Source organism: Amia ocellicauda, chromosome 8 (assembly GCF_036373705.1).
Source record: "Amia ocellicauda isolate fAmiCal2 chromosome 8, fAmiCal2.hap1, whole genome shotgun sequence".
Lineage (NCBI taxonomy): Eukaryota > Metazoa > Chordata > Actinopteri > Amiiformes > Amiidae > Amia > Amia ocellicauda.
In genome coordinates this window covers 21,301,884-21,326,238 of record NC_089857.1, presented here as the reverse complement: position 1 = coordinate 21,326,238, position 24,355 = coordinate 21,301,884, and the positions used below count along the sequence as shown (strand labels likewise).

The following is a 24,355-nucleotide window of genomic DNA, read 5'->3' as shown; positions in this document are numbered from 1 at the left end:
TCAAATTTGCAGATGATACTAATATAGGTGGCTCAGCAGATACAATCTCGGTAGCACAGGTTATTCAGAGGGACTTAGATAACATTCAGTTGTGAGCCGACACCTGGCAGATGAAATTCAATGTGGACAAGTGCAAGGTAATACATGCAGGTAACAAAAATGTCCACTATAATTACACTATGGGAGGTACAGATCTAGATTAAGTAACGCATGAGAAAGACCTAGGAGTCTAAGTGGACTCCTCACTTTCTCCATCCAAGCAATGTGGGGAAGCAATAAAAAAAGGCAAACAGAATGCTAGGGTATATTGTCAAAAGTGTAGAATTGAGAACAAGGGCAGTGATGTTCAGACTGTGCAATGCACTAGTTAGAGCTCATCTGGATACTGTGTACAGTCCTGGGCTCCACACTTCAAGAAAGATATTGCTGCTCTAGAGGCAGTTCAGAGGAGAGCAACCAGACTTATTCCAGGTCTGAAGGGAAAGTCCTACTGAGAGACTGAGGGAACTGAACCTTTTCACCCTGGAACAGAGGAGACTACGTGGGGACTTGATTCAAGTCTTCAAAATCATGAAAGGCATCGACCACATCAAACCAGAGGAGCTTTTCCAGATCAGCAGGGACACACGCACCTGGAGACACAAATGGAAATTGGGCTTCAAGGCATTCAAAATGGAAAACAGGAGACGCTTCTTTACACAGAGATTGTTCACATATTCATGACTGGTCTTACTCCTAGTCACCAGCTACATTAAATTGTTCAATAAAGTATTCCAGACTGATGGTGGTAGATGTGTTCTCTTTGCTTGTCATTTCTTCAAAGGTAGTTGCAGTTTCAGTTATTTCTAGATTTCCTACCTTCACCTACCCTTTTTCAAGATAGTGAAGTAATGGTGACATTGACCTGTGAAACTGCAGTCAAGTCATGTCTGTGGCTGGCACAGAATTGAGTTTTTGCTAACCAAGCAAATGAAAATGAATTTGAAAACATTAAAATAACCAGAGGCTTGTAGTTTTTAGGTGGCAAAATTAATTTCACTATGCACTTAAAAAGATCGTTCAAGAAAAAAAAAAAAGTACTTGATAAGAAGAACAAGCGGGCATAAATTAGTCACTTCTAGAAGCTTACGTAGGTTCTCTCATTAGCAAGAATTCTCAATCAGTACATGTACAAGTATGAAGGGGGTATCATGGTGGACACAGGTAATCCTAGTTAGTTAGATCATAGTTATTGAGCATTTTGTACAAGCATGAGGATTCTACAGTTACTAAGAAGTTAAAATTACTTGTACATCATACAGATCGGTCCCAGTAAGGCCTGTATCAGTGGCTAAGAAGTAAAGTCCTTAAGAAGTTGCAATTCTCACTTTAAAACTTCAGTGAACAAAAACCCTTTACTGTTCAAAGTTTAGTTCAGACATGTCAAATTAAATGGAGCAGTAGTCTTCAAGACCCTGCAGTTTTCCAACACTCGAGTTGACTGGTGCTACTTTATAACAATGATCCTCATATTGGTCATATCTTTACAATGAAGGACACAATACACAGGCTCTTAAAGCAGTTTTATTAAAATGTTTTTGTACAAAATTATCAACTATTTCACTTGGCTCATAATAGGACAACCTAGCTTATAAGCAATGGTCATTTATAAAATCCAAATTAACAGATGCAGCTTAACTCATTCCTTGCTGCCCAGTTTCCACATTGAGATGATAGGCATTAAATGCTAAAAAATATAAATACAACCTTATGTACCCAGTGTGGATTACTTGTGACAGATGTTGCCTTATAGAACAAAAAGTGAAGTCTGAATTCAAATTCCTTAAAAGCCTTATTGCTTTGGAGACAAGTTACAAAACATGTTAAATTACCCTCTCATCTATGTCAGGGGTGGCTAACCCTGGTCCTGGAGAGCCACAGGGTCTGCAGGTTTGTTTTATCCAGATCGTTAACTGCTTAATTATTAATTACATAACCAATTATGGGTCTTAATTAAGCAAAATGTCCCCGTGTTCAATGTCCATTGATTGGTAAATTTAGGGAGACCTGGAAAACCTGCAGGATTGCGGCTCTCCAGCAACAGGGTTGGCCACCCCTGATGTATGTGAAAAGACCTATTTTGTCCCAATAGGAAGAGATCCTTGGCAAACATAGCAAGCTACATGCATCATTGACCATCTCTGGTTCAAAGTATTAACAACCACATTAAGAATTACATGTTACAATTACAAGAATTACAAGTTGAAAAAAAACAGAACAAAATGTACATTTTACTCCATTGGCATGATCAACACATCCAAACATACAGCTACAAAATAAAGATCACAGCACAATGGAGTATTTTGGCCCGAACAGAAGTGGAAAGACTATCCTTAACATAAAAATATGTAGTTCATCATGCATAGTTTTGTATACTCCACGAGGTTAAAACTTTCAACAATATCTTCAAAAGAATGAACCACCATTTCCCCCCCGCCCTTGTACAGAAGGACAAGGCAGCACATTTGAAAAGGAGCAGCTTGCTTTTGACTTTCCCGTTAAGCATGCCAATGAAAGTGCCAATTTCTGTAATAATTCCAGAATGTTACATTATTCTGATATGGTGTTATTTGGAAATGTAAGCAAGTATGCCCCCTTTTACTGCAAGAATGGAATAATTATTCACGAGTCACCCTGCCTCGTATTAAGAGGATAAATTGGGTAATGGGGGGGGGGGGGGTGGGCAACAAGACCAAAAACTTCAATACCAAAAGGTATCCCATATGTTGGATGAAGAGCCATAGAACACATCCCAACTCTATACAGCTCGATACAGGGTCATGGCTCACTGCCTCTTAGGCTCGCCGATCATAGTCACTGACCATCTGTTTGATGTGGGACAATTTAGCCTTCAGGTATTTGCAGCGCTGCTTTTTCCGCACGTAATCTGAAGACTGGAACAATAGAAAGGATAGTACATTAGTCAGTGGAATATGTTAACAAGACACGCTAATGAAAAACAAGTCTGAAACAAGGAGAAGAAAAAGACTGATAGGCACTCAACATCTAGCAGAAAAGCATCCTAAACTAGGAAAGTAAATACCTCCATTTTATTTAGTATCTCATGTCTCAAGTGCATCATTGTACCTGCCAAGTACAATAATGTACACATACCTTCTTAACGTCCTTCAGTCGATTGTATTCGTCAACAGCATCCTGTTGAAAGAAATTAAATTAAAGGCACTGAAAACCAGGTTAAGCATTACAGGTTGTCAAGTGGTGGCACTGCTTCAGAATAAATGGCAATGCAGCCTGTATTTACAGGCATTACCATCTGGACATGAAAACCAAGGAAATTCCCTAGAAGTGGAAAATCATGCTAGGATGAGAATTTAAAATTTGACACTTGCACAAAAGGAAAAAGTTATGGTCAGTAGGTGTCAGTAGTTTAACATATATGGTGTTATGGCATATTAAATAACCCTTAAATCAAATGCTAGACCTGTATTTATTTGTTGTACACCAAAAAAGCACCCAGGAATTGCAAGTTAGTGAATTCAACAATATCTTCAATACATTACTGCCCTGTACAAAGGTCAGCATATAAATGAGCATGCTTTACTTGAAACCCATCACATTGCATTCTTGTCAAGGATGCCCTAATAAGACCAGGGTCTCTAGATTTAATAACCTTTAGTTTAGAAGGAAGGAGAACAAAAAGGCACTTACAAGGTATTGTGGGCTGCCCTCTTCCAGTTCATCGAGGTCCCGGTCCACCTCTGCTAGGCTCTTGTTTACATCATCCAGTTCCACCTGCAGTTTCTTGTACTCCTGATGATCTCTATCAAACTCTCGCTTATAGTCAAGACGATCCTGTTCTTTGGTAATGGGTGGGAACTCACTAGAACAGAGAGCACAGGTCATCAGAGCAGGTCTGTACCTCAGCAATTCAGCAGGAATGCTTTACATTTAAAAAAAGAAGTAGTTTGTAGAACAGATTTAACAGATGGGGGGGGGTTCAGGAACAGCAAGTCAAGCAATGGAGGATAAAGCATATAACGAGCAAAGTTATACTTAACATTAGATTCCACCCCAAAGTAAGTTAAATAGATTTTCACATTACCCTTTTAGAATACCTTTTAATCTCCCACCCCTCCAACAAAAAAACAAGTGAATGAAAAAGGTGCCATTAAGAGAATGATAAATCCCATTTACCTCTCCAGTTCATCATAGTCCAGCTCATCTCCAGATTCGGCACCAGAGCTGGTGCCGTATGGCATGGGCAAACTGAACTCCGGCTCCCTGCAGGGCCAAAAAAAACACCCAGAATGCATTTCATTTTTGCAGTTTTACAAAACTGAAATTGTAACCTTGTTGGAATCACTATGAAAGTCTCCATTTGCAATCAGCCTATGGACACACACCCTTTGTGGGCAAGTTAGCCACTTCTGGACGTTTCCAGTAGTAGATGGCAACGAGTCAGAAAAGCTGACCGTAGCCAGTTGTGTCCGGTTGCTTCAGCAGTGGATTAGAAGTACATCTTGTTTTTAGGTTTTGTTTTTCAAAATCCACTGCTCACATGAGGTAAGCAAAGAAAAATATAGACTGGAGTCCTTGCAAAAGATACAGATCAGTGGAGAAACCCTGCTTGCAAAAGATCAACAAAACCAAGCCTCTTCCACCCTGCCTGCACTTGCACACATTCCACAGCTCTGACCTTACAAACTAGATTCCAAGTTTTAAATTTTTGACATTTCTACTGGTGGTAAATTCCAACTAAACTCAACACACATGCCATTCAGAATAAAAATGTGTTTACACCTTAGAGGAGTATCAGGTACAACAGTTACCACCGTACAGACATCAAATCTGTATCTCCATTTCCCTTCGTAATCCCTCTGGCACAGCCCTTCAATGCACGTCAACATTTGCAGTATTTTGTAGTTTCCAACTATAACTATACCAGACAATGAAGGTGCCAGTGATCTAAGTGTTTGGCTCCCTCCCTTCCCATTTGTTCTCTATATCCCAGAAACATTTCTGATCATTCCAAGGCTCTAAATTTACTGCATTAACACGTTCAAATTACAATGTGCGATTTGTATATTAAAATAGTTGTAACCACAAAACAGCTAATTCTAACAGAGAAAATGAAGGATGGGATATTTCATTTAATACCGAAACCTCTTCCTACGAAACGGCTAGTTGAAATACAGGTCAGACTAGTGCATCACATGACAGAGCGCTCACCCCTTCAGGCTCTGAAACCAGAGCTCGTTTAACAGCTTCCAGCTCTTCCTAAAAGGGGAAATGCCACCAGACTGATGGCATTTGGGTTTGTGTAACCTGCTTCAATTACAGTTTGAGAAAATTGAAGCAGAGTCCACACATTGGGTAGCTTGTCAACCCTGATCAAATATAATCCAAATATATACACAAAGTCCAGCACTTTGTTACCACATACTTGAGTCCAGGAAATACGGTTTATTGCTCAAGTACTTTGCATGAACAAAAACAAAGCCAAACAAAACCATTTTTTAAGTTTAGTTCTAAAATCATATCTAAAACGTTAAAATCTTAAAGTGATCCCAAATCAAATTACAAAATGAACCTGAACAAGTGCAGGTCTAGGAAAGCCAGCAAATACCATTATCATTTTTATCCTCAAAAGTACTTTCTTAACCTGCTTTGCAAATATGTAGACTGACCATCGGTGGTGTGGCATTAGTCCAAGACACTCGTGCAACACAAACATCCTTTAGGGAACTTCAAAGCAAGTCTAAGGAGTAAGCAATAGGTGGTTTTTTTCCCCCCCAACAAGTTACAACACCAAGCAAGTCTCTGCATGTACAGAACTTAAAAAGTTTCTTGTAGAACATGAATATTGCACTTTATTCAACCAATGGGAAATAAGTATAAAGTCCTTATTTAGCGCCAGTCCTCATACCTTGGGATAACTGAATGGTACTTTACCATACCTTAAGAGCTCCACCTGCCACAGTGAGGCAAAGGATGTCCCATTAGATCGCATAATTGAGCTGCTGACACGGTGATGCAAATGCAGCAACCAAGTAAACTTCTATAGCTAAAGCCTAAAAGAATGGTGGTCTATAGAGTAATCTCCAAAAGACCTAAAATACATCTCAGTGTATTAAAAAGATCTACCTAGGTTTCACCATACAGAATGTGGATCCTTCATTGCTAATAGTGGATAAAGTTACAACTGAGAAACTGATCTTGTTTAAACAGTCAAAAGAGACTCACTTTCTCTAGACTTCACTAGGTTTGGAAAGGACTGTAGGTTTTGTAATTATGGGTCACCACAGACAGATCCTCCTCACATAAACCCAGAAAATTAGAGTGTCTGCAGTTTTGGATCTTGATCAAGTTTCAGAAAAAATTGTTTAGTCACAGAAAAGATGGCGATTGTTTTGGACTTCCTTCAGAACAAGACAATCACAATCATAACTTGTAACTTGGCCTTATTGATCAGTCAGGCCCTGCTGCAGAGTCATGTGCAAGGCCAATATATATTTCACATCAATAAGCCGTGCTAACATTTTTGGAAATGTAGAAAGCAGTAACCCTAATAAGAATAGCAGAAATCCAGGTTTACACTTTTCTAACATCTATGCAAGGTTTCTCCATTTGCTGTATATTACTGAAAACATGCAATTGTGTTGGACATTCATATTATTTTGGGCAAACCATGACAAACTGACAAAAGTCCCAAGACTGGGAGACTGTACTCACGATGGGCTGTCACTGTAGGGAGGCTTGGTATAACTATCGTCATCCAACATGGCGGCCGAACCACGGAAATTATCTGGGTAATCGGACAGAACGGCATCAGGCTCTGCAGACACATTGTTGACCTGTAGAGAACAGAGGAGAAAGTCAGTCCCCCCCCCCAATCAAAAGCACCTACTGGGTGAGATACAAGGAATAAGACAATACTGGGAGGACTTTTCTACTAATGAACAACGAGCGTTTCTGTAGTATTTTTTTTTTTTTTTTTTTTTTTAAACGTGCACTTCTGTAAAACTACTTCACCTGCTACAGTCTCACAAACATCCAGGCTTGCTACACTCACTCTGCTTTCAGATGCGTCTAGTTCGAAATTACAGTTTAACCACAGTCTTGACAGTACACAGACTACACCCTTTGATCTTGGAGCGAGGCAATTGTTGGTCAAGGATAAAATCCCAGTCCAATGGGTAAATTTTGCAGCAGAAACATTTAAGCTTTGAGGGAAGAAATAATCCTTCCTGTAAATGACATCCGAGAACAAGACCTCCACAATTTCACAGGAACATTTGTAACCTTTTGTTAATTGTAATGCTTATTAACTTATTCAATCTGTCAGTGAACATACCAACATGTGAACCTATACATCATGTGCAAGTCAACGGATGAGGTCACTGACCCCAAAGAAGAGAACCAGTAACTAATAACAAAAGGCATATTTGCCTCCGAGACAACCTAAAATAACCTTCCCTGAGGTACACCTTTCTTAGGATTTGCATAGAAACCTGCCAATTCTCTAGTGCAGATAAACACTAGACAAAAGAAAATGGAGGATGTTAACATTGCTTTCACCAGTGTTTCTAAGGTCAAGCTGTATTAAACAATATACACCAATCAGCCATAACATTATGACCACTGACAGGTGAAGTGAATAACACTGATCATCTCGTTATCATGGCACCTGTCAGTGGGTGGGATATATTAGGCAGCAAGTGAACATTTTGTCCTCAAAGTTGATGTATTAGAAGCAGGAAAAATGGGCAAGCGTAAGGATCTGAGCGACTTTGAAGGGGCCAAATTGTGATGGCTAGACGACTGGGTCAGAGCATCTCCAAAACTGAAGCTCTTGTGGGGTGTTCCTGGTCTGCAGTGGTCAGTACCTATCAAAAGTGGTCCAAGGAAGGAAAAGTGGTGAACCGGCGACAGGGTCATGGGTGGCCAAGGCTCATTGATGCACGTGGGGAACAAAGGCTGGCCCGTGTGGTCCGATCCAACAGACGAGCTACTGTAGCTCAAATTGCTGAAAAAGTTCATGCTGGTTCTGATAGAAAGGTGTCAGAACACACAGTGCATCGCAGTTTGTTGTGTATGGGGCTATGTAGCCGCAGACCAGTCAGGGTGCCCATGCTGACCCCTGTCCACTGCCGAAAGCGCCTACAATGGGCACGTGAGCATCAGAACTGGACCACGGAGCAATGGAAGAAGGTGGCCTGGTCTGATGAATCACGAGTTCAATCCAATCGAGCATGTGTGGGTTGTGCTGGACAAACAAGTCCGATCCATGGAGGCCCCACCTCGCAACTTAAAGGATCTGCTGCGAACGTCTTGGTGCCAGATACCACAGCACACCTTCAGAGGTCTAGTGCAGTCCATGCCTCGACGGGTCAGGGCTATTTTGGTGGCAAAAGAGGGACCTACAGAATATTAGGCAGGTGGTCATAATGTTATAGCTGATCGGTGTACTTTAAATAGGGGGTCTGTACTTTGAGATTAAATGACAAATACTATTCTTTATGAAATGGTAGCTTTCTATTCCTCTACCATACATAGAAATAACAATGACTCCATTTGCTCTAAACCAGAATATGCAAAGGTAAATATGCAGTATACTATAGATCCCTAGCTCTCATGTCTCAGTGGAGACCTGTCATCACAAGACACAAAAGGGAAGAAAGTAAAAAAAGTGATTAACCCAGAGCTCAAAATGTTTTATATTGCCATTTCATTCATATCCAGGTACACCACCTAAAGAAAATACACAGCCAATCATATACGCATCAAAAAGCTCTCTTGGCATTGTTTTTTTTTTTTTTGTTTGTTTTTTTCACGTCTGTCTAAACAGTCTACAAACTTTCAATCCAGTTCAGTAAACCAGTCCGGCTAGTTCTGTGGTGCCCTCCCCAAAGCTGAAACTGGAGATCACATCAGTTTAAGGATTCTGAACACACAAAACCTGAAACCCAACATTACCTAACCAAGAGAAACGAGGCAAGAAGCGAAACCTTCCCCCAACAGGCAATACTGAAAGGTTTAGCCATTGGCTGATCTTTTAGCATTTCTTATGGAATTGAAAATGTATCCATTTTGTAAAGGGGAAAAACGGAACCACAAAATACACGTATACCAAACCAACAATAAAATTTGATCATAGGTACTACTTTTTCAAACAATTAGAACCTGTGCCTTAACGGATTGTGTGCAAGCTTAAATCTTAAAAGGAACACACTCAGGTACTTTGTTTTCCATATCAAATGTGCAATAAACAAGACCGGATTTCACATTTAAATTAATTTGACAACTGTAGAAATCAAGTCTGTTGACTTGGTAGAACACAGGTTTCATAGGCCTCCACATAGTCAAGTCATAACATGCCATGGACTTTGGCCCTTTAAGGGTAATGAATATTTGATTACATGGAACAAGGGCAACATTTTACACCCTGATTCTCTCCTTTCAAAAAACGATTCCACAAGCTAAATATATTTGCATCAGGTTGACCTATACGGTAATTAGGTCAGCCATTTAGGATGTTGTAATCTTCCTTTACACGATGCCTAGCGTTTAAGAATTGATGGACCAGAAAAGGGAGACTACCTGAATGATGACTTTCCAAGAACTCTTGCTTCATAGACACACCCAGAAACTCATATTAAATTAATTTGTGACAAGCAGGAACTTTACAGTAAACAAGACTGCCTTTATTTTTAGCCAGAACCTTTATTTGCATAGCAAATGATAAAACAACCTTCTAAGCAGAAGGATTTCTTTAAAAGATAGGTTTGTTTAATAGAACAATGCTGCTCTTCAGATGTCTGCACATTCATTATAGCTTCTACAAATTTGAAATCCTCAATCATAATATTTAAATACAGAAGGAAGGTTAGTTCTATGTTTTCAAAATACATATGTACCATGACAACTCAAGTTGGTAGATTTTTTTATATTTTTTTTATTTTAAAAGCAAAGCATGCATAGTAGATTAGCTAGGGCAGATATCTAGAATCTTTATTCCAGTATTGTGGTTTTAACCAATAATGCTTAAAATTGGCAGATTGCATTAGCTTTCTTTAACTTGATTTGTCCTGCACTGCAAAGAGCTATAAAGACAGGGTCCCCATTTAACTAAGCAAAAATAATGCAATGATGTAATAGTTAATTCTCAGCACATGCATTTGTACAAGTATATGATGGGATTACATTGTGTCACCTTTCCAAATTTGCATAAACTGTTTTCATGTAAAATAAAGTCCAGCATTCTTATGCATACATTGTACTACAAAGCTTAATATTATTCATATACATTAATAAAATGTATGAAAACAACTCAAATTACAGGTAGTGAAAATGCTTTCTAAATGAATAAAATTAAAACAATGTCCAAGCTGTTTTTAACAAAATTCAATTGGTCCTCAGGCAAACAAAACCCAACTGAAACTTCCTAAATAACAATATTAAATATACAGGTGGCACTTACCCATTCTTCGACATGGGGTGGGGACTCCTCACTGACAACTTTAACCTTTTCCCACAGGATCCCACTTTTTCCATATTCAATTATGTTCCGTCGGGTTTTAACCGCAAAAACGAGCATGATGATCAGACCAATGATCACTAGGAAGCCAAGTACAATGGCAACAGCCTAAAAAAGATAGACATGACACATTAAGATGGTATAGATTACACACCTCCACAATTAAATTCAGCCTCCCCCATTATAAGGGGAGTGATATTGCGAGACCCTACAATATTGTAATTTTGTCTACCTTGACTAAACAAGAACAGAACAGCAATTACATTGACTTGATCATACAACCATGAGATTATACAAATTAAAAAATAAAAATGGCAAAAGAGCATTAGGGTCATGCGATACACAATGAAAGCACCAACCTCCTGTGGGTCGACGACACAGTAATGGTAGAGGTACTCGTTGGTGAGCATTCCGGACTGCATTGGAGTCTGGTACTGAGCGCAGAGACCCATGATCTGGGCGTTGTAAATCGAACCCGTAGACTGGGACATGGGGTTGATGCCAACTAAGTAGACGATAGTGGCGACGAACATAAGCAGAATCATGATTGCGCAGGTGATTATCACACCCAGGTAGAACTTCCTGGACTTGGAGACTTTCTGCTTGGAGATGACCAAGATGAAAACGACCAGGGCCATGATGAAGCAGACGGCTGCCATGGCGATCATGAATCCCTTGGCCGTCCTGGGGTCGGTGTAGTTCCCTCCAATGCCTCCGTAGCCGTAGGCGCTACCGGATCCATAGCCATACCCACCCATGCCTATGCCCCCACCATAGCCGCCATAGCCCCCATAGCTGCCATAGCTTCCTGTACCTCCAATTCCCGTAAAACCCGCAAGACCATACTGGTTGTCCCAGGCCAGGGTAGAAGCCACACAAACAAAGATCGTAATGGACATGATGATTATGATAATGCACATGATCTTAATGACCCCCAGGGGTGAGGACCACTTGTAGTAATGCTGAAACTCATCATCAGGGTAGTAGGAGTATGCATTATTAGATTGTGGAGGATCTGCATACATCCTGCCTGCATCACTGGAGGGAGAGAGAGAGGGAGGGAAGATGATGGCAGCTACAAAAGCATGAAACCTACTTCTGAGAACTAATGCAGTTCATACTCCTAATCAAGACAATGAGCTACACCATGTAACCATGATGCATAAGTTTGCAATCTACCTCTACACCACAAGATGTATGGAGGGAGGGGGTTGATGCGATTTGCAATCTCCATTATCTGTTTTGATGTTGGAATGAGAATCCACCACCATCCGTTTTGATGGACAAGGAAAGATCTCTGACCAGAAAGGCTAACTGCAGATGTTCTTATGCACAGGCATTTTCAAGTAAGCCAGCTATAGGGGTCCCTCATCAGGAAATGCAGGTAAATGACTCCAATGTAGGAAGCTGCTACATGGCTTTCTGATTTAAAAGTGTTTTCTACAACAAACAAGTTGCATGTCCTACCTCAAAACTACCACACTACCTCTTTCAGCATTGTTTCCTATAAAACCATGAAACCACTGTGCCATCATTGCACAGCAGGAAAGCAGCACCAGATTCTCAATGAAAATAAAGGTAGGAAAGGAAATTGTATTTACTATGAATTGCCTGGATGATAGGGAGGTGGACTCCCGTTTGGTCTTGAAGACATCACTTCGTCCAGATGTTCACTTCCCACCTTGGAGCTCTGGATAACCGTTTCCTCAGTGGTGCAGTCCTGTGCTTTCTTGAAGACAGAAATAAAATTGTCAACACCCTGTAGGTCTGCTTGTTTAGAACACGCAATACTTTTACATTGCAGTAAAATTCACAATGGATATAGTAGATTAAGATTTTAACTGTAGCATAATTCCAATTTATTCTCAATCTGATTAAAATAACTTACATTGCATAAATTAGGGATAAATCTGATTAAGATAGTGGGCCAGAAGAAGGTACTAAATCACTTGAGTGGACACCAGCTTCAGTCAAGGGTTCTTTGTGAAGAATTCCAAATATAAAGGTTAAAATCTGTAAATCTTCAAATTAAAGGAACTGCATTTTCTGTTAATCAATACGGTTTACCCTAGTAGTGTAAGGGATGTTTCTTTGGATCAGAATTAACCTAATTACCAAATGTGTTCAAACCAGGAACACCCAGACCTCAGTGCAAACTAGAGAGTGTAGTTTTGCAGGTGGAACCGGGTTCTTAGCGCACATTCCGGCAGTTCTGCGCAGATGTGCACAATACCACCATCCCATTGGTGGAGCCGCGCAAAACTGCGGACATCTGCGCTACACGAATACAACCTGGGATTAAATGACTGCGTGTTGTCGTGAAACTACGCATGTTTGAAAGTACATTTTCGGGTCTTGATTAGTACTCTTGCGACGAATACAGTGCATTTTGGGTTATAGTGCTACGACGCACACAGATTTTTTTTTTTTTTTTAACACACATACTATATAGTCCATCTATATAAACTCATGGAGACGGCCGTGCCAGCATGAACACCGAGACCTAAACGCCGAGCTCCAGCATTACCCTGAACAGATGTGTCAGGGTTTACAGCTAGGGGAAAAAAGCAGAGCTATACATTCAAAGCAAATTCTCTATCGTTAACACCAAGAGTTTCTAAAGACACTGGTTGTCCCCTCAGTAAAAGTGTTCTAGTGTGGTAGTGGTCCATAGTTGTCGGAAGCAAAACAGTATTGCTCCTCTGTGCTAACCCAAAACTGCCTTTTCCATGCAGGATATAGGACTACAGCCATTGTTATTCGTTTCTCTCCCAATGTAAATTATAATAATACGTAGACAGCTGATTTAAATATTTAAATTACTGAATGCGCAAGTATATAAGTAAGTAAATAAATAAATAAATACATCCATACATCCATACATCCATACATCCATACATCCATACATCCATCTTACCTGATCCTCGTCTTTATTCCTTCTTCTACACCTACTCCGGCTAAAGCTCCTATGCTAATAGCGCACTACACACAGGTGAGCGACATATAGGTAGGTGTCACCAGTCCTGCTTCCTGATTGGTGGTGCGGGTATCCATACTGATTATCTCTCCCCTCCCCCACACCTGAAACTACACCCAGCAAAACGCAAACTCAACACACTGGTTCCACTAGTACTGATGTAGAGTAGTGGTTTTCAAACCACTCCTGGAGTACCCCCTGCCCTGCTGGTTTTTGTTCCAAACGAGGTCTTATTTGCTTTATCGAATACTTAATTGATCTAACAAACCAATATGCCATTCAATTAAGTAATTAAGACCTAGGTTGGAACAAAAACCAGCAGGGCAGGGGGTCCTCCAGGACCGGTTTGAAAACCTCTGATGTAGAGTCTTCATTCGGGAAAATTCAAAACCGCTAGTTTACTATAACATTATGCTGCCTTTTATAGGATATACATGTCTATTTTTTATTTTCCTTATTTTCTGTTATTTCAGCCATTCCTGCTACGCATACAGATTGTTTTCATATTTTAACAAGATCACTCACTGCAGTATCTTCGTTTACATCACAAAGATAGAGGGAAGATGCACATTAAACGCATTGTATGCAATAGTCTATTCATGCCTCCTAAGTGAAACTCAGCATCACTTCTGTTTTCCTTTTGTTTTCAAACAGATACTAGTTTCCTGAAACTGCTCAGCAGCTGAAATGTGACACCTGCTACCATAGGTGGCAAAACCCGAAACTCCGATCACTGACAAAACTACACGACCTGTTCCCACAGCGGCAATGCGCAGTTTAGATTCGCTCCAAGGTGCGTTTTTGTAGCTGGTATGTAAACGGAAAGACCACCAATTGGTGAACAAGCAAAAACAGCTTCCCTTGAATTATTCTGTAAAAAGGGGCAATCACAACTGAGGAACGATTATGTGCAGGAAAACATCAGTAAACATTTGGAAGTTATTTAACTATAAATCAGACCACAATTCTAATTCTAAGGTGATGAATAAGAATTAAGTTGTAAAAACTGAGTAAGAAAGAAATTAATAAATAGGAAGGGAATCTTTAGATTTATGTATATACTCAAAAACATTTTAAATACTATGTTAGAAGTTGTATACATTTACTCTAAATAAAGCTAAGTTAGAACAATTTAAAACTAATGGATTTTTAGAATTTTAAAAAAAGACAGCTAAATATTATTTATAGTTTGTAAAATGAAAAACATCAGCTTTAAGCCCCCTAGTTTATCACTGAAAGTCCAACCACTTGCAGTTACCCTATTTGTATTCTGGTTGACCATGTTTGTGCAGGCTAGACACACGCATTTTATAGGAGAGAATTTGAGATTGAGTTCTAACCGTTAATTTCCACAAAATCTCTCAAAATAATTGTCATGTTGTTTGAAATATCAACAATTTAGTTGTTAATTTTACAAGACATTTGTCAAACATTTTGCATTAGATGGGATGAAGTCCCTGAAAACCCTAAGTATTAACAAAATGGCTCTATTTGTACTTACTTCAATCATAGAGTATATGACTAGATTGAAGTGTCATTGAAGAGTATTTATTTTATTAGGTTTGTGTGTTTGGGTGTTAGGGGGGCAGAATCAAGAATTAACTGAAGAAAAAAGCCAAAAGTCCCAATCCCTATTAAAAAAACAACAACATTAAGGATAACAATCAGAAGAAACATGAATACATATTTAGGGTTCTTTACTACACCTGCTCATCACTGTATTCAAAACAGAGGTGGGGAAAAAATTTCAAGAAAACAGACAAAAACATGTTTATACATTTCACCTACTCAATTGAATTAGAAAAACAACATATATGGGTACAAATTCTTAGGGTAAATACCCAATAATATAAATCAGCCATTTTTTACTTACTGACTTAAATACACATTAAAAAAAGGAAAGACTGTTGTAGAATAGGATTTTCAGTGACAAACATTAATATATTTGAATCCTAATTAGATAACAGTAAGCTGCCAGAAATAAACTGCACATAAATAACCTACATTTTGATCAAAGCACTATATTTACAGTTTAATCTAAAGTACTAATGCTGATCTTCACTACTATAAAGTTTTTTTCAATTGGGTGGAGGAAACATGTCTTTAGCAACTAATATTCATGCTCTAGATAGTGTAAATCAGATTTTGGTATTGTAATGGTGGTGTGTTTGTCACTTGACTTTATATGCTGCAACAATAAGCAGAAAAGTATTTTTGATCAGTAATTCAATTTCATACAATTACAATCAAGAAAGTGTTAAATGCAATCTATACAGTATATCTTTATGCAAAGAGTCCTACAGGAACTAAGGAATGCATAGGTTGAATTAAAGAGTCAAACAATTACTATAAGAATATACAGTGATTACAACAATACAAACATTTTAAACCATATTCTGTAGGAAATTTGGTTATAAACATCTGGTTTTCCTTCCATCTGCTTATACATTGTATTTTCTATACAAGATTTGTAATAAGATGAGAAAAACAATTAAAATCTAAATAAAACAACTCCCAGAATTAAACTTCCTAAAGCATTTTTATAAAATGAATATGAAGTCTGTTTTGTAATGAAAAACACTATTAGAGTTTATGGTGCTTGTTTGACTACTTCTGGCTTTGGTTTGAAACTAAAATAAATTGTATTACAGATTATAGCCCATTTATAATCAGCAAATTAAAGAAATCACTGCATTTGTAAAATGTAAGAAGTCCCACACAGCTGAACAGCTAGTGTTATTCCAGATGGGGAGAGTATTTCTGCCCAGTTGTGGAGTTTTATATTCTAGGTCTCTGCCTCTTTCCGAGGAACGTGAATACAATCAGTAATGTCCTGTGTCCTTCTATTGTTCCACCTGCTGTCCTTTCATACAAGCAAACTCTTGAAAATCTCTTTTCACAAGAGAATGGAAAGTTCATTTCAGATGTTCAACCTGTACAGGGAATGTCTGGCAAAGAAATGCAAAGCTTTCCACACTGATTTAAAAGCCAAAGTGACACTGAAAACACAGTTACAACACACAGCAGGAAAATGTCAGCCCACTTCCTACACTTAAGTATAACCGTCATTCCACTCCATAACTTTGTCATATTCCTGGATCTTCTGTTTGATGTGAGACAACTTATTCTTCAAATATTCACAGCGTTCCTTCTTCTCCAGAAATGTAGGGTCCTACCAAAAGACAAAGAAAAAATTTTCAGCATCAAGCAAAAGTGTGCTCATGTATTACTACTTATAATAATATATAAACCAGTAAAAAAAAAAAAAAAACGGAATAGATTGTAGATGTATAATGGCCAGGCGTTTATAGGTTTGATGCAATGGACTGGACTGAACACTACACCCCCACACCAGCCTAGCTGAACCTAAAATACTTAACCCCAGAGCTGCAGTGCACCCTGGGAGCAAACAATGAATAAGGATATGAAGTGGATAAATCACACAGTGAAACAAACCTCCACTTCCAACCGGAGTCCGATGGACAATCTTTTCATATTTTAACCTAGTCTCCAGCTTTCCTGAGATGGGGGCCATGTGGCCCTTCACATCAACTTATTTTCAAAATGGTGGTTACATATGAGGAGGGAGACAAATCTCTTAGAAAATGAAGATTTCCTCATCTTACTGCACAGCAAAAGTGTTTCTTTGAGCCCCTAAAGTAATGAATGAAAGCTTGCTTTGAAACATTTAGACCCATATTTCCTCACTTACATTTTTCTTTCTCTTATATTCTTGAAGAACGTGATTGATCCGGTCACGCTCCTAAAAGGACAGCAAGAAATTAACTATTAACGGAACACAAGTTTAAAGAAACAGGAGTTTAAAATGTTATCATTTCATGAAGAATTGAATATTTTAATATATTGCAACAACACAAACACCACACAGCCCTTCAAAGTTAGATACAAGATAAAAATACAAGAACAGACTATTTTGATTTTCTGCAACAACTTAAGTCTAGGGGTGAAAAAAGCATGTACTCATCGAAATAATTACAGTGGGGGCTGGGAAAAGAGTTCAGCTGTACAGATCTCACAAACCTCAGCTAAGCAAATACTGGATTAACCCCACCCTCACTGATAAGACAGAACAACTGGCAGCAAAAGCAAAGCAAAAGGAAACAGGGGTTTAGATAATCATAAAGATTATTAATGATAATGTTGGATTCGTGCTGACCATCTGGTTCCCTGGCTGCAAGGGTAGGTTGCTCATCATAGCATCCATCTCATCAAATTTCTTGACCACAGAGTGCACCTCGGCATGCAGCTCTTTGTACTCCGCATACTGGTCATTGAACACCGCCTTGTAGCGGTCTCGCTCGTCGTCTGTTCGGATCACAGGGTACTTCCTGTGTGCGGAGAGGGAGAGAGTTGGCTTTTAGTGAAGGACAACACCCTGCCAAGAAGTGCTACATACAGTTCTTTACAAAAAATAAGGTTTTGGGGGGTGGGGGGGGGAACCTACAGTGCAGTATTGTGCAAATTAATCTCAACACCCCATGCTAATTCTGTGTGCAAAATAATTTAAGAAGTCACCCTTGCAGAGCAGAAAAGAAAAACTGACACCTCTCAACATATCTAGGCATTTGCATATTTATAGATCAAAATTCTTCAACGGAATACAATTTTTTGCGAAAATGACAAAATGAAAGAAGCAGTGCATTGCCCAGAGTAGACATTATTCCTCTAAATAGCAACAGAGAAAGTTTAGCTTAATTTTTACCTGGGTTTATCAGTCAACCCTCTTCTTTCTAAACGGTTATACGTCCCTCCAAGTCAAACCCTTCCAGAGGAATCTAAAAGGGTGAATGAAGGGGCTCCACTTACGCGACATAGTCCGGCATCACTAGAGGCTTTGGGATGTGTCCTGATGGGATGTGTCCATTGTAAACCTCGGGCTGCGGCATCGGGACTGGAACGCTGCTCTGCTCAGGGGCTTTGGAGCCTGCGAAAATCTAGGTGGTAAAGACAGGTCAGTGGTCAGACCAGGCCTTCAACTGAGCAAATGTTATACATAACCCGCAAGTCAGCATTTGTTAGACCTACCAATCTACTGTAAGCTAAACCCCCAAAGCCAGCATTATCTTATTTGCCTAAGAGGCTAAATAATGCAAGACTCCAAGAGCATGTATTTGTTTTTTGATAGTGGCCCTCAGTCTTTTATTTAAAAGGGCAAGAGCTCACAATTGGTAGACAGCCTATTAAGACATTTCATTATGTACTATCAGCAGGATCATTTCACTGATAACTCCTCTGGGCTTTGATCCTTTTAGAAATAAAAAGAAATCACTAACCGCAACCGTGTGGTTTGTTTGCCAGGAGCTTGCAAATGCAATTTTCAAACATGTTTTAGATTTAGAAGGTTGTATGACTCATCAGAAAGATAAAGATTACTAATCCTTGAACATGACTGCCAAAAAAAGAAATGCTCAATTTGTAGACATTCCATGTTTAGAATTCACCTTTGTATCTAAGCATTTGCCTGAAATTTGACAACCAAGAAAAAAGTGAATTAAACAATTTACCATAGATCTCGGAGCTGAAGAGGCTGTTTTCATCTAAACAAAAAACATAGCAACAATTACCAACACATCACAGACAACCTCCTCCTTCCTGTGGTCAAAGGCCTCATGCCATAAACATGTCAACATGTCAATTCTTCAGACTAAGAGCAGCTAAGTCCTATCCAACCTGGAACAAGCTTAGTCAGAGTGCATAATCTTTTACTAGAACACTAGCATCTCTATTTTGATTGTTATAAAAGTTGTTTTAATATTACATATTGAACAAACCTTATGCTACATGTGTATGAGGCCTGTTCTACTTAAAATCCATAGTCAACCTTTAAATGACTGAATATGGCACAGAGGTTATGGGAAATTGCCAGACTTATTGACTTTGTTACTTCACTCTCACACAGACCAACAGAATTACAGTTAGTCCCTGTACAGTGTGCTGTTGGATCACTGTGGTCTTATCTGGCACTCTTGCATTTCCCCTTGCCTATGAATCATGGACAAAGAATTACACTACGGTGTCATCATAGTCATATGATTTTTTTGTATCTAACAATTGGGAAAAAAATTAAATCAATACATATACAATTAATACATAGTGATCACGACAATACCCCAATCAGCAGAAGTGAAAAGATGTTAAACGGACAATGATTAATACAAATCTGACAAAGGGACTGAGAAATGGAGTTAGTACAAACGGAAAAACTAGCATCCCCCTCTGCTCTGCAGTTGCCAAGCAGTGAAACTTATGTACCAACCAACCATAGCAACCTTGATCCCTGGGGATTAGTGGACCAGAAACAAGCAGTAATGCCGTCACCTGGTTAAAGCCTAAACAGACCATGAACACTTAATAATACTGCGATGAATAACTATGAACACGAAGCTGAAGACAGCACAGTGAATTCCTACACACTCAGAAACCCGTCAAGACAGCCAGCCCTTCACCATGGGTCACCTCACCTCATTCTGTTTTACGTGACCCATTTTTTGTAACGTGCTTTCATGAGCATGGTTTGTGAAGTAAGACTATTTTAATTCCATCTAGTTTTATCCCCAACCGACATAGGTTGTGGAGGGACGCCCCTCACCTCCAGACCAAGGCTCTCCTTGTATCTGCGGGCTGCCTCGTGCCTCCACAGCTTCAGACAGACGATGGCGCTGACGAGGTACACCAGCGTGGTGACGAACAGGAAAATCATGGCCGCCGTCTGGCCTACTTCCACCCGGCAGAAGGCCCCGTTGATGCCGTTGTTGAAGATGGGGTAGCTGCACAGGCCACCCCGAGTGGTGTCCCTCACGTAGGCGATGCTGGCCGCCAGGTACAGGATGAAAAGGGCTATGTTCATTACAAACTCTGTCAGGGGCCACCAGTTGGAGTCCAGAAGGATGGTGCGGTAGTACATAGTCATGCCCAGCACCAGCAGGATACAGGTCACTATCCAGGCCAGTCCAGCCACCACCAGGATGAAAGGGGTTTGGGGGCCGTTGTAGTAGGCCCCACTGCCCATATTTGAATAGCTCGAGCCCATGCCATACATCTGTGGCTGTGAATACCCGAACATGTTGTACCACTCGTTGTCCTTGTGGACGTAAGCACAGACGCAGGCGAAGACGGCAGCCCCCAGCAGCAGCTCCACGCAGCCTAGAATCCTCAGCAGGCCGGCCCAGGACTTCATGTAGGCATACCTCAGGTTGTAGGCCTCGACCTTCTCACTGTAGGTCATGGCTGTGTGCTGCGTGCGCCCGTCTATGGACTCAAATGGGTCATGGGTGAGCATGGCCTCCCTCTCCTTGCGGGAGTTATAGCTGCCACCCGAGCCCCCATAGGGGTCCCGGTAGGAGCCGGGGATGGAAGGGCTGGCAGGCGGGGAGCAGCGGACCCCCTGGGAGGGTAGGACGCTCTCAGAGTTGCTCATGGGCCACGACTTGTCTTTGCTGCTGCGGTCACTGCTGCGGAAGAAATTCTTCCAGGAGTCGGGGATGAAGCGACGGACGGGCTTGATGTCCAGTTGATCCACGTGCTCCTCGCTGTTGCTGGGGGAGAACTCTGGACCCACAGGCGGCTGCTCCGGGAGGGGAGGGGGTGGCAGGATCTCCGAGCTTGCTGCCAGCTCGCTATCTCTCAGTTCCTCCATCAGCCTAGGGACATCCTGTCTCGCAAAGGAGCCCTGGGGCACCTGGTCATAGTGGGGGCCACGGACCCGATCAAAGCGGGTGGCCGATCCTTCTCCAAAAGACATGTGAAATACTCTGTGCCCTGGAGAGACAGAGAAAGTGGTCGGTGTGAGGCATGGAAATACAGGAGTGTTTCTTTGTAACTGTTCAGTAATTGACTAGTGCAAAGCAGTCATTCATTTCGGGGCCCAACTTTAAATGTTGTTTTACGAAATGTCATTCACTTTCATGTTGTAAATCAAATTGCACAGTCTGTCACGGCTTCGATCATTTGGACACAAGACAAGACTGTTCTAGGCTTGTCACAAATGTGGATTAACAGCTTTTCACTGCAGTATTCAAGACTACATTTAAAGCATGACCCACCAACCAAGTGCAGTAAAAGCAGTATGTTTTATTAAAATATCAATTTGTCAAGAATATATACAATTGTAAATTAAAGTTATGTCTGTTATAACTCTATAAGCAAAATATCCCTACCTCCACAAAAGGCTTCAGAAACTCCAAGAATGTTATTTTTATTATTGCATAAGTGAAACTACAGTATTAAATAGAAACTCATTATACAAGTGTCCCATATTTCCTATATGCTAAATAGAAGATAGACAGGACCCTGCTTGTTTATTCAGGTATGAATTTAGTTTATTTTCCCTAGGCACATCAGACGAAAACTCCCTGTAAGTGGCTTTGTTTTCTCTCACTCACAAATATGACTGAATATAATAACCCCCTTCTGGAGCAGTAAACAGTGAGCACACTGTCTGGAGCAGCGTTTAAATTCACTGTGTTAGTCAGCAAATTATTTTTTCCCCTTTAATAGAACCCCTGCTCCCACCCAAGAGAGATGAAAACACAAATGCCACAAAGTACACTTAATACAGGGAAGATAAGTACTTAGCCTGAAAACATCATGATCCAAATGTTTATTCCTAAATCTGATACTGCACTGCAGTGTCAAACACTTGACATTAAACACCATTGTATTAAAAGATACCTTTCCCATTAATAACCCAAAGTATAGCTGGAATCCTTACAATTGCACCAAATCAATAGCTACTTAATACCAAAAACTTTAAACTATAAACCATTAAAATGCATATCCTATTACTAGCCCAAACATTATCCAACAACTTAAATGAAAGCTCAATTTGCAGTTCCATCCATTTCTCTTAAATGCAGAAATTAGACCTTGTTCAGGCTTAGGGTTACATACATACAACCACTAAGCCTAGCCTAACTGAAAGTCCACCCTTAGAATGAAAATGTAAGTCATATTAATATTTAAGTGCTTGTATATTTGATTAGTGGGGTTAGTTTTAAAAATAAAATTGGGTGCAATTATATACCTCTTAAACACAAGCAGATTCAGCAAGACTTACATTGCCTTGCAGTTAATGAGCAAATGGTTTTTAAAGCACCATGCACCTGAAAGAGAAGACAAGAGTTACTTCCACATGGACCAACGAAGAGGCATTTATACAGTAAAAAGCATAGAGGCCCTTAAACCCTTCAGTTTGCTGAATCAGATCCTCTTGGACAACTGCAGAAGTGATAATGGGACTGCATAGATCTTACGATCAAGTACTGTTTCATCACAATATTTTTTTTGTATGTATTTTACAGTTTATGGTTGTTGATATAGAGAGTTATTTGGTAATATATCAATTACAGAACACAAACATCACTGGGTAACAAACCAGGATGCAAAAATGTATCATTCCCTGCCCCCAGATGACTTCAATGTTTATATGTATACACCTTAAATAAAAAGGGTTTCATATATGCATGTATTTGTTCTGTATAGGGAGAAAACGTACTATAGCCTTTCACTGAACCGGAGATTCTGCAAGTGAACATTTTTCATTTCACAGTAGGCAAGTATTTAACATCACAAAGAATTTGATTCAAGTGATGATAAATCCCTTCCAGTTAAAAGGTTTCAATGAATGACCCTTAATTACATACATTTCTGTAGACAATTTAGCTATAAAAGCACATTTGACTATGTATAGTGAACAAACAGATGCACACATACAGACACCAGTAGTTGTAGGCAGAGTAAAGACGGTTTTGAATACTTTATTAACAATAACGTGTAACTATTCTGCATCTAAATTGATACATAGAGGATTACACCCCTTGCTTATAGCGTCTTGAAATTAATCAATTTGAGCACATCTTATAAACATCTATAATAAGAAAATATATAAATTGGATAAAAAGGTGTTTTAAATGAACATAGGCTATTGTAAATTAACTATCGTTATACAGTAATAAATCTAACATATTAAACACACAATTAACAAATAAAATGTACAACCTCAGGCACTACATATCTGTGCCATAGGGAAGGGCAAATTGTGTAGTCTTGTGTTATATAATTAAGAGAAGAATAAAGATTTTCTAGATAAAAGCCTCTCACACATTGATTAACAGCTTTTAGGACATTTACTCTGATGAGCAATGTGTTGCCTTCCTGCAGCAGTTGTGAAGGGAAACTTTCCATTTCTTATTTTTTTTTTATTTTGTATTATAACAAATGCATATAACAAACAAGCATTTATATAAAACAATGTATTGTAGCCTAAAGTATTGTACCGCTGCGGGAAAACATACCTTCACTCACTGGAGCGACTGCGGCCGTTTCCGTGTTCAGCTGTCCTCGTCAGGGTCCCTATGACGGCTGCTACACTGCTCGGGAAAATACATAGTACTCAGAGGTTTTGATGGTATATTAAAAAAATGCAATGCAAAAAAAATATTAAATAAACAAAACAAAAACATATACACATACAGACAGGAAACGAATATCACTTTTACCAGCGCTCGTCAGCTAACAATGGCAACCTGTGGCAAAGCTCGCAAGCCACGCAAGTCTTAAAACTTCCCTGAACAAGCCGCCTGCCTGTTACACTTAAATAAAGGGCTTCGTCTGTTTGTTCATCATATTCAGTGAGAAGAACCTGTCTTTATCGAGGCTCCATTTAACCGATCACACTAGCAAATAAAGTACTGATAAAATACAGAAACGCGCTCGCCTACCTGTTGGGAAAAGCAGCTCCTCCGGTCCTGCCCGCTCCCGCACCACGTGACAGACCAGCCCTGCGCTGACGTCACCGCACGGATCCCGCTACCTGGGCCGGC

The 24,355-nt window shown here is 39.8% G+C and overlaps 1 protein-coding gene across 1 annotated transcript; it reads right to left on the bottom strand.

Moving 5' to 3' along the window:
• Nucleotides 1-1,550: 1,550 nt before the first annotated feature.
• LOC136755271 (MARVEL domain-containing protein 2) lies at nucleotides 1,551-24,355 on the bottom strand. Its single transcript, XM_066711739.1, has 18 exons — nucleotides 24,254-24,355; nucleotides 23,828-23,902; nucleotides 22,558-22,636; nucleotides 20,125-21,293; nucleotides 19,040-19,072; nucleotides 18,342-18,469; nucleotides 17,692-17,863; nucleotides 17,227-17,277; nucleotides 16,570-16,686; nucleotides 13,455-13,508; nucleotides 12,139-12,266; nucleotides 10,897-11,575; nucleotides 10,481-10,645; nucleotides 6,733-6,854; nucleotides 4,195-4,281; nucleotides 3,709-3,880; nucleotides 3,154-3,195; nucleotides 1,551-2,933 (listed from the first exon to the last, which is right to left on the bottom strand). Exons 4-18 carry the CDS (start codon nucleotides 21,274-21,276, stop codon nucleotides 2,835-2,837), a joined length of 3,201 nt encoding a protein of 1,066 aa, XP_066567836.1. The 5' UTR covers nucleotides 21,277-21,293; nucleotides 22,558-22,636; nucleotides 23,828-23,902; nucleotides 24,254-24,355; the 3' UTR covers nucleotides 1,551-2,834.

Bases quoted from the DNA above. Each gene is read 5' to 3' on its own strand.
- LOC136755271 (XM_066711739.1), bottom strand. From the start codon at position 21,276: ATGTCTTTTGGAGAAGGATCGGCCACCCGCTTTGATCGGGTCCGTGGC. The intron at 13,509-16,569 runs TAAGTGTAGGAA...GTGCGCTATTAG, and splicing joins AGTGGAATGACGGTTATACT to CATAGGAGCTTTAGCCGGAG. The intron at 3,196-3,708 runs GTAAGTGCCTTT...TTCTTTCAACAG, and splicing joins AGGGCAGCCCACAATACCTT to GATGCTGTTGACGAATACAA.